The following is a 9,837-nucleotide window of genomic DNA, read 5'->3' on the forward strand; positions in this document are numbered from 1 at the left end:
CTCTGCTGGGAGGACAGGCTGGGAGAGTTGGGGGGGGTCAGCCTGGAGAAGAGAAGGCGAAAAAGGGGAGAGCTCAGAGCCCCTTCCAGTGCCTAAAGGGGCTCCAGGAGAGCTGGGGAGGGACTTTTTCCAAGGGCATGGAGTGATGGGATGAGGGGGAATGGCTTTAAACTGGAAGAGGGCAGGTTTAGATTAAACATTAGGAAAAAATGTTTCCCTGTGAGGGCGGTGATCCCCTGGGGCAGGTTGCCCCGAGAAGCTGTGGCTGCCCCATCCCTGGAGGTGTTCAAGGCCAGGTTGGACGGGGCTTGGAGCAGCCTGGGCTGGTGGGAGGTGTCCCTGCCCAGGGCAGGGGGGTTGGAATGAGATGGTCTTCAAGTTCCCTTCCAACCTAAACCATTCCATGATTCTGTGACACACACCATGTTATTTTTGCACCAAGACATGCTGCGCACCAAGGGATGGGGTTTTTAAGAAGCTGACCTCCCTCGTGGGTGTAGGCTCTTGCATCACTGCTTTGAGTAAAAGGCTTTTGCAACCAAAGGCTGTCACAGGTGATTACGGGAAAGGTCAGTTTGCTGTCTTCCCTTTTGAGAGCAACATGTGTTTAAACCACGAGAGCGACATATAAAAGACGGTGTGTGATCTTTGGTCATTATTTCCAATGAGTAAGTGTGGTGTCACTGGGTCGCTGTTTTCTACGGGGGCTGGAAAAACCCATGTCACCTCGTGTCATCAGCTTCCAGCTCCGAAATTGAGCTTTTTAAGGTTTCTGCTCAAGTGGGTTTTCAGCAGTGCTGCTGTGGCACGGACCAGGTGTTCTCCAGGCCGGGGCAGATGGCTGCAAACGCTTCTAATGAGGGATGAGTATTGAAGGTAGATCAAGAAATGGAAGAGGTCAGATGACGAAGCGCTTCCAGATCACGCTCTGTAAGCTTGGGAGGGGATGTAGTATTGAAATCGGGTCTTACCCATGGTGGCAGCGTGAAGGCTTGTGGCAGAGGCAGCTCTGTCCTGAGCGAAGGGGAGGGGTTGTCACGCACTGGTGGTACAACAGCTCCAACTAGATTGCTGCTGATGCTCCTGCAGGTATCTGGTGATTCCGCCTTACTCCTGGGTCCCGAAATAAACGCATCCATGTTCCTCTGTCTTCTCCAGGTTCTACGCGGAGGAGCCAGTCAGCGTCCTTTGACCCCAAACCAGAACCAGCAGGGACAGCAGACCGATCCGCTGGTGGCTGCCGCAGCCGTCAATTCTGCCCTGGCCTTTGGACAAGGGCTGGCAGCGGGGATGCCAGGTAGGTGCTCCGAGGGAGCTGCGACTTCTCCGCTGCCCAGGGAGAGCTAAGAAAATCATATCTTGTCTCCCTGTAGGGTGTCACCTTTGCCTGGCATTCAGCAGTATTTTGTTTTATTGGTTTTGGGGTTTAATCTGTGGTTATCAAAAGCATTTCCAAGAGGCTGTTAGAGGTGAACCAAGCTACCTACCCAGCATTTAGGTTAAATCCGGGTTTGGGTCCCTGTGCCACAGATGAAAACAAATGTTATCAACTGTATTGCTGTACAGGTGCATGAATTGCTTGCGCACTCAAGCGACACAATTGATGGCTTCCTATTGGAAGCTGCTTTCCGATTTTTCTGTGGATCATGCCAGCTTATGTGATACTTATTTTAAAACCTCAGAGATACCTTAGTCCCGTTCATTAGCCTTGTCTCTCCATCCCTGCCAGGTGCTTGACTTTAACAGGATAAGGACTCCCCCCTCATAATTTCTCACAGGCAAATAGTAGTGGCTTAAAAACAAGAAAAGGAAACAGAAAAAGGGAAGCAGGGTTTCACTGTAATTTATAATTCTGCAAGAGAGGAGCTACTGTATGACTGTTAGCTCTGATCCGTGAGGCCGTGCGCTTCAAATGCTTTTGACATTCAGTTATACAGAATATTACTGTAATGGCGAAGGGAAAGCTAAGTATTTTTTTGAATAATGTGCAAGTATGTCCCTCTGGTCAAATGGAAGAGAACAGGATTATTTCGACTTCAGGTCTCCTCGCTGGGAGGGTCACACGTTTGTTACAGGGGTTTTTTTATGGTTTAAGAAGAATATTGCTATGTTAAGTTACAAAGTGAACTGTAACACGCATGTTTCCAAGCAATCTGCAGAATTCCCTGAATCTGCATTATTGGGGATTTGGGGGGTTATATTTTCAAAGCAAATGTTCACGGGGAACGTTCTCTTCGTGACTCCACCATGGAGAATCACTTCGCTTTTTACCTGAAAGTTTTATCGCACTGTAGAATTACATAGCGAGGAACGTAAATAGCGATATACTACTGAAAATCTGTTGCTTCGTGTATTACCAGCATATTTGATTTAAGAGGTTTCATTTCTAGGTATTAAAGAAGGCTTTCTGATACATACCTTCAAAAATACATAACTTTCAGTTCCATCTCTTGTTTGTGTGTGTGTGTGCACACTGAACAGCTTCAGCGTACGCTGGGAGAGTCGGCAGTGCAGCGTGGTCACGTACATTAAAAGTCCCACCACACGTTGCACTTACAATGGAAAAGAAATAGTGCTTTTAGGCCTCTTTTGGATATAGAAAATAGATCTTTTTAGATACAGAAAATAGGTGATTTTAGACATCGAAATAGACCTTTTTTAGGTATAGAAATGTACTTTTTTATCTGTATAACTGAATTTACACAGAGGGCAATGCAAGTATAGTAGGTTTGGGGGGAAAAAAAGTCTTCTCTACCTGAGAGTCTTACTAGTATCGGGTTGTAGACTGTTAATGTGGATTTTTAGTGTGGTTTGGTGTTTGGTTTTTTTTTAGCTTCAGGAGAAGCACAGCTATTGTTGCTTTTTCTTTTTCCATTCAGATTTTCCTTTTAAAAAATCTTATTGCACTGTACTCATCTGAAGATGATTGTTCTGCCGCGTGTTGCGTTGCTTGTTACCTTACCTGTGCACCTGTAATTTGCCTTTCCAGGTTACCCGGTGCTGGCTCCCGCTGCTTACTATGACCAAACCGGTGCTCTGGTGGTGAACGCAGGGGCCAGGAACGGGCTGGGCGCCCCCGTCCGCCTGGTGGCCCCCGCTCCGGTCATCATCAGCTCCTCCGCCGCGCAAGCAGGTGAGTCCCAGGCCCGTCAAGTGACAGTCTGCTCCGTCCCTGGCCGAGGGTGGACCTGTAACCCTCTGGGCTCTGCTGGCGATGATGACACCCTTGCCCTCGCTGAGATCCGCTCCGGGGATTGTTGTTGAGAACATCCTCTGTGCGCACGGTGGGCTGAGCCTCCAGAACAGCCCAAGAGAGGCAGCGTCACATCAAGTCTTGTTATTATAGAATCATAGAATGGTTTAGGTTGGAAAGGACCTTGAAGACCCCCTCGTTCCACCCCCCTGCCCTGGGCAGGGACACCTCCCACCAGCCCAGGTTGCTCCAAGCCCCGTCCAACCTGGCCTTGAACACCTCCAGGGATGGGGCAGCCACAGCTTCTCGGGGCAACCTGCCCCAGGGGATCACCACCCGCACAGGGAAATATTTATTCCTCATATCTCATCTCAATCTCCCCTCTTCCAGTTTGAAGCCATCCCCCCTCGTCCCATCACTCCATGCCCATGTCACCAGTCCCCCCCAGCTCTCCTGGAGCCCCTTTAGGCACTGGAAGGGGCTCTGAGCTCTCCCCTTTTTCGCCTTCTCTTCTCCAGGCTGAACCCCCCCAACTCTCGCAGCTTCTCCTCATAGGAGAGGGGCTCCTTTATTTTGCAAAGTTTCATGACAGTTATTTAAATTTCTCTGCTGGCATCTGGTTTCCCACGTAAGAAAAGGTGTAGAACGCCCAAACGATCACCTTGCAGAAAACGGTACATGCCTGACCTTTGCCATCAGTTGGTTTGGGTTTTATTAGGGTTCTTTGGGAGTCCAAGGCTTTAAAAGGGTTGTGGGTTTTTTTTTTCAGCCAGAATCCGTGCGTGTAAGCAGCTTTTGCCAGTGTTAGTAACAGATTATGAAATGGGCCTTTTAATTGTTTCCTTGTAGTTGTTGTTTATTTTGCTTTTTCTTTTACTTTGGAACTGGCTGAAAAACAAAAGTCCTTGGTTTTGATGTTTGTAGCACCGCAGGATTGTGTTTCGTGCGCTAAAGGACAATTTTTCTGGTTTCGAAACTCGTGTTTCTTAATTGGATGTTGCTAAGTGTGTGGCTGCATTGATTTGGATCTTAGATCTCAGGAGAAAGGGAACGTTTTGGTGTGTTTGATCTGTGTAGCGCTAATAACACAAGCAGCAGTACTAATAACTCGGCATTGCTGGGTTTCAGCGGCTCTGCGCAAGACTTGTGGAGCTCGGATGTAAAGCAAAGAGTTGATACAGAGTTTGATGCAAAAGGGAGAGTTTCATGCTGAGAGGAAAGAAAAAAAGAAAAAAGTAAATTTAAGAAACCTGCTAAGTTTTAACATCCCAAACTGCTATGAAAATGGATTTTTTCAGCGTATGCTTTCAATTACTTTCTCTCCAGCGGTTGCAGCGGCTGCAGCTTCGGCCAACGGTGCAGCGGGCGGCCTGGCAGGAACGACAAACGGACCATTTCGCCCTCTCGGAACGCAGCAGCCCCAACCCCAGCCCCAGCAGCAGCCCACCAACAACCTGGCATCCAGCTCCTTTTACGGCAACAACTCTCTCAGCAGCAATTCCCAGAGCAGCTCGCTCTTTTCTCAGGGCTCTGCCCAACCTGCCAACACTTCCCTGGGATTCGGAAGCAGCAGCTCTCTCGGTGCCACGCTGGGCTCTGCGCTGGGAGGATTTGGGACAGCAGGTAAGAACAGCGGCTTCTTCATGGGGTGGGGGGAAAAGAGAGAAGCAGATAGCTCCAAATGCAGCTGGAGGGCATGTGAGCCACTGGAGCCCTGGGGCGCCCGGCTGCCAAGCCCTCCTCTTCATCCCTCTGAGGTTAAATACCAGTTTTTCTTTGGGGACTGCTTTGGCTTTCCAAATCTGTAGCGCTTTCTGGTGAAGCTTCTATTTGCGGATGATCTATTAGCAGTACCGAAGTAATGGATTTGTTTCGTTATACACGTTATCAGTCGTCCCCTTGTTGCTACAGATTCAGTTTTTTTAACAGCTTTGAATTTCCCTGATCTTAAAGGTCCCTTCCAACCTAGGTGATTCTATGCTTCCCTGCCTTTCCCTGCCTGTGCGCGGTGGAGGTACCGGACTAACAGGAACTGGCTCCAGCATGGTGTCCAGCCCAGTGCTACCTCTGACCCTCAGAATAATAGCTACGTAACATTTTGTGATTTTAAAAAAAGCTGATTGGAGGTGGTTTCCGTGCTTCATCCTGGGAATCGTTTCTATTGTACGCCAAAAAGAGTCACTTATTGTGGTTATAAGAAGTGTTACATATATGGTTTGCTTTGATTTATTTGTTAGGCAGTTGGAGACAAAGATTTTTTTTCCAGAATAAAACCAAACCAGAAAGATGGCTGTGGGTTGGGTTTTGTTTTGGTTTGGTTTTATTTTCCTTAGATTTGGTTTTTTTCAAGTAGAACAATTGTTTTAATTACCGCTTAGTCACCGAGGTAGTAATTATGTCCTGAGCTTTCCTGCTTTCATCAGTGTGAAGGGCAAGTTAAAACATGCCTTTTGAACCTGCTCCATCAGGAAAAAAAAAAAAAATGAGGGACATGCGCTCGCTGCATCAAATCGTAGTTTTAAATCAAAGTTATCCTAAATATTTTTCTCAAACCCAGCCTGAGGATTTGAACCGGCTTGGATTCAGGTAGACACAGCGTTGGCTTCTTTCACTTCAGTTTATTTAACTAATTCAATTCAATTACTAGTTTGCTCAATGCCAAGATGCACAAACTTGTTTTGCCTCAATCAATGAATAAAAATGTGAGGCTGTTGCTTCTAGAACTTGTGTGCAGTCATGAAAAATGATTAGTTCATTACAGTTAACAGTTGCACTATTTATTAAACAAGATTTTAATGCAAAATTGATTTATTTTCTTTTCCCCCCTCAAGTTGACAGTGCATTTAAAGAGTTTGTATTTGACTCTCAGGACAGCTCTTCAAAACAAGGTTGGGTTTACGTGTTTAATTGAATTGATTTCCATCTCAATAAAGCTGGGTGCAAACAGAAGCTGTTCTCTAATATAATGAAAGGTGAGCACAAGGATTTCCAGTAAATGTACACGATGCTGTACATGCTCTTAAGTAAACATGAATAGATAAAATCTCACGTTGGATTTGTTTTAGCTCTAATGGCTGAAAAATAAACACTAGGCAATGCTTGGAGGGCGATCTCATATCTTCTGTTAAACTAAGCGATATGCTTAAGGGAAAAGAGCTTTGAAGTATACAAACCTCCTTCTGACGGTTCAGAAGTGAAACGTGAAGTGTTTGTGCCCGAAAGCCAACCTGGTCGCTCTCGTTTCCTTCTGTCACCTCCTTTAAGTAGATTTTTATCTTCGTGATCTTTCTACTTGTCGATTTTTGGAGCTGTATTTCTCGATGTGTTCTGTCGGTACAAAAACTACACAACTATAAATGCAAAGACAGGATTCCAGCCAATTTTTTAAATCAAGGAGATCGGCTTGATCATTATTGTGGTTTTAATTAATGCATTTCATTTGGGCATATGCAACAACCTTAGGAAAACAACAGCCGGGTGCAATGAAGTTGTGAATGGTGCCGTCGTACCGGCTCTCCAGCTATCCACTTGTCTCGGCAGCGTGTTGACATGACGCAATTTTACTCTCTTGCTCTTTTCAGTTGCGAACTCCAACACGGGCAGCGGCTCCCGCCGAGACTCCCTTACGGGGAGCAGCGACCTGTACAAGAGGACATCCAGCAGTTTGACACCTATAGGACACAGTTTTTATAATGGCCTTGGGTTTTCCTCCTCTCCTGGACCTGTGGGAATGCCTCTGCCCAGCCAAGGACCTGGCCACTCTCAGACTCCGCCGCCTTCCTTATCTTCACATGGATCATCTTCAAGTTTAAACCTGGGTAAGAGCCGCGGTGCCGCTGTCACAGCACCGCCCCTCACTGCTCCGCTCTCCCTCGGCGCAGGGACGCGGTCGCCTGGCTGCGGGGAGGTGAGATACCCGCTGCGGCAGGTCCCCGCGTTCGCAGGCGAAGTAGGTGAAGCGCCGAAGTGGGAGCTGTAGCGCCCGCGTTGCGTGTTTGCCTCTCGCAGTAGTCCAGCTGCTGAACGGGAAGGTTTCGGTAGTGCCTCCTTGTTTCCTCCTCTCAAAATTAAGGATAACATTTCCAAGTGTTTGGAAAACTAACTGGTTTCTCGCACAGATCTCAGTAACGGCACCAATCGTTTGTTATCCTTGAGCGAAATAGATATGGAGGGCTGATCCTTAAACTTGTCAAATGTTCTTAAAATACCCGTTATGTTTTCAGTAATAACTTACTGAGCTTACATTACAGTTTCTCCCTTTAACCAAAATACGCGGTGTTATCTGGAGCGGTGCTCAGCTTTTAGCTGAGGTTTTTCTGAGTTTGTTTTTGAAACTGTCCCATCAGTGTGGCCTTATCGAAAGCGCATTAGTGCACGGGAGAGGCTTTCTTAATTTTGATAAGATCCGTTACTTTATGCAAGCTGCATCTTCTGGAAAAGCTTCTAGTTGGCCCGAAGCTCTTACAGATAAGAAAGTAAATATTTAAAATAAATAAAGCAAATATTAAATAATAAAGCAGTGCTCATCTGAACTTCCTGAAGTGTTCATTCCAGGCCTCGTAAACAAACGAGGTGGGTTATTCGTTGCTTCTGCCCAGATAACTTAGTACTAGCTCAAAAAATCACTTTGCTTTGGTTCTGTCGCGTATCTGCCTGGATTTAACAAAACTTTTGGTTATCGGAGCAGTTCTCCATGCATATACACACTCATCAAATACTATATTTATCATATTTATTGCATGCATGTGTGATACATTTGATTCTAGCTAAAGGTTAGCATGGAATAGTAATAAATATGATTTTTCAAGATCAAGTTTAGATTTACCATCTTCCCTTGTTCAGAGCTTTAATAGAATCGGACGGGGTTTTACCTTTATTTATGCAGCTGTACAGTCCTTAAGCTGACAGTTAAATGGCTACAATAAATTAACGCTGAAGACTAACCAGATTCCAAATCTGGCAGTAGAAAAAGTCCGCAGCCCCTGCAGGCAAACAAAAGAATGAATCTTAAAAGAGAGGTTAATCCGTTTGAGGACAAACTCTGGAGAGACAGCGGAGTTACCGTTTACGTAAACGGGCTGTGCCCCCGAGCGGTTAACGTGGGTCTTCCCGTCTTGACGACATACTCCTCTCCTCGCAGCCAGGTTTCCTCGGTGCCCGACTTCGTGCTGGGTAACGCTGCGAGAAAGGTCTCACCTAGAATAGCTCTGCATTTGGGCGGTTTTCACCTTGAAATCCGTAAAAGGTCATTTCATTTCTTTAAGTTTCTCTTTCACCCGTAACGGAAGGCAGCGTGAAATGGAGTTGTCCTTTCCTTTGGTTATAAAATAAGTTTTAATCCTATAAAAACAGCACAGACATTGTTTTGCCTTAGAAGAAGATTGAGGCTGACTCCTTTTCTATTTGGGAGTGATATCAGAAGTAGTTTGTGATCAAGAGGATGAGGGGTATTTCTAAATAGCTAAAAATGAAAAGTCGGGTGGGAACACTCCGAAGTGGTGTTTGCGAAAAGGGAAATTAGAGCAGTCGGGTTTCGCACCACGTCCTGCCGCTGTGTTCCGTGGGGGGAGACGACCTGGGGGAGTCACCGCAAGTAACTTTGATTTCAGGGTTACACGGTGACGTAAGAAGTTGGCATTAAATCTGCCGTGCAACCGGCAAATCTCGGCTTGAACGCCGTGTGAGCTGTGGGTTTGACTTTGTGGCGTCTCACGGATGCGCACGTGGATCGTTTGTTGGGTTGGTGGTGTGTGCAGAGAATGCAGCTCCGGCTCCCCTGGCTTGCGGAAAGCTCATAGCTGTGAAAAATGGTGTGTGTTTCTCAAGCGAGGGTTTTTTCTGGTGTTGTGAAGTGACCTTGTGAAATGTCTGGGCAATCGCGTGTAGCTGAAATAACCGCGCAGCTGGTTCTCACGACAAGAACTCCTGCAGGAGGAGAGCTGAGCTAAATGCATGCGTTAAACTCGAAGGTGTCCACAACCATGCGTAGCTAGGACAAGGGAACTGTAAATGAATGTACACTTTCGGGTGCTGAAGGCAGCAGGGGCCCTTTTCTTCCCCAGTATTGACCAAAATTATAAAATTATAAATTACTGAATATGTTGGTTTGGGGTTTTTTTAAGTTATAAAATTTCATTTTGCCCAGGTTACACTTCACATCCGTTCATATAGTCCCACAAGCAGTTTTTGGGTGTGTGTGTCTGTGTGTGTGTCTGTGTGTGTGTCTGTGTGTGTGTCTGTGTGTGTGTCTGTGTGTGTGTCTGTGTGTGTGTGTGTGTCTGTGTGTAGTGTGGTCTTGATAGAAACGCCACGCTGTGGCCTGGGGCTGAACGTGTCCGGCTGTGGGTTTTCCCAGTTCGGAATGGGGGATCAGGATTTGCCATGGATAAGTAATTATTTGAATTCATTAGGAGCGGTTTGGGAGAGAGCTGCCCCATGCTGTCAGCAGCCTGTAACTGAAAAGGCAGGATTGGTGGGAGGAACCCGACACACGCCTGCGGGAGTTTAATTTATTAGAGATTTGGGGGGGAGAACTGGCCGGGGAGTTGCGAACCAGTTAGCTGTGACCGACTGGGTGGGCTGTAGGGCCGTGTCTCCCTGGGCGGGTGGTGGCAGACCCCAGCCCTGGGCTGCTGGAGGGGGGA

General features: G+C 46.8%; 1 protein-coding gene across 1 annotated transcript in view; it reads left to right on the forward strand.

The window, feature by feature from the left end:
* Positions 1-9,837, forward strand: part of PUM1 (pumilio RNA-binding family member 1) — a 79,349-nt gene that overhangs the window by 52,450 nt on the left and 17,062 nt on the right. The window contains 4 exon segments of the mRNA XM_009893006.1: positions 1,159-1,297; positions 2,990-3,133; positions 4,520-4,816; positions 6,775-7,011. Coding sequence (XP_009891308.1) covers positions 1,159-1,297; positions 2,990-3,133; positions 4,520-4,816; positions 6,775-7,011 — 817 coding nt within the window.

Source organism: Charadrius vociferus, unplaced genomic scaffold (genome assembly GCF_000708025.1).
Source record: "Charadrius vociferus isolate BGI_N301 unplaced genomic scaffold, ASM70802v2 scaffold459, whole genome shotgun sequence".
NCBI lineage: Eukaryota > Metazoa > Chordata > Aves > Charadriiformes > Charadriidae > Charadrius > Charadrius vociferus.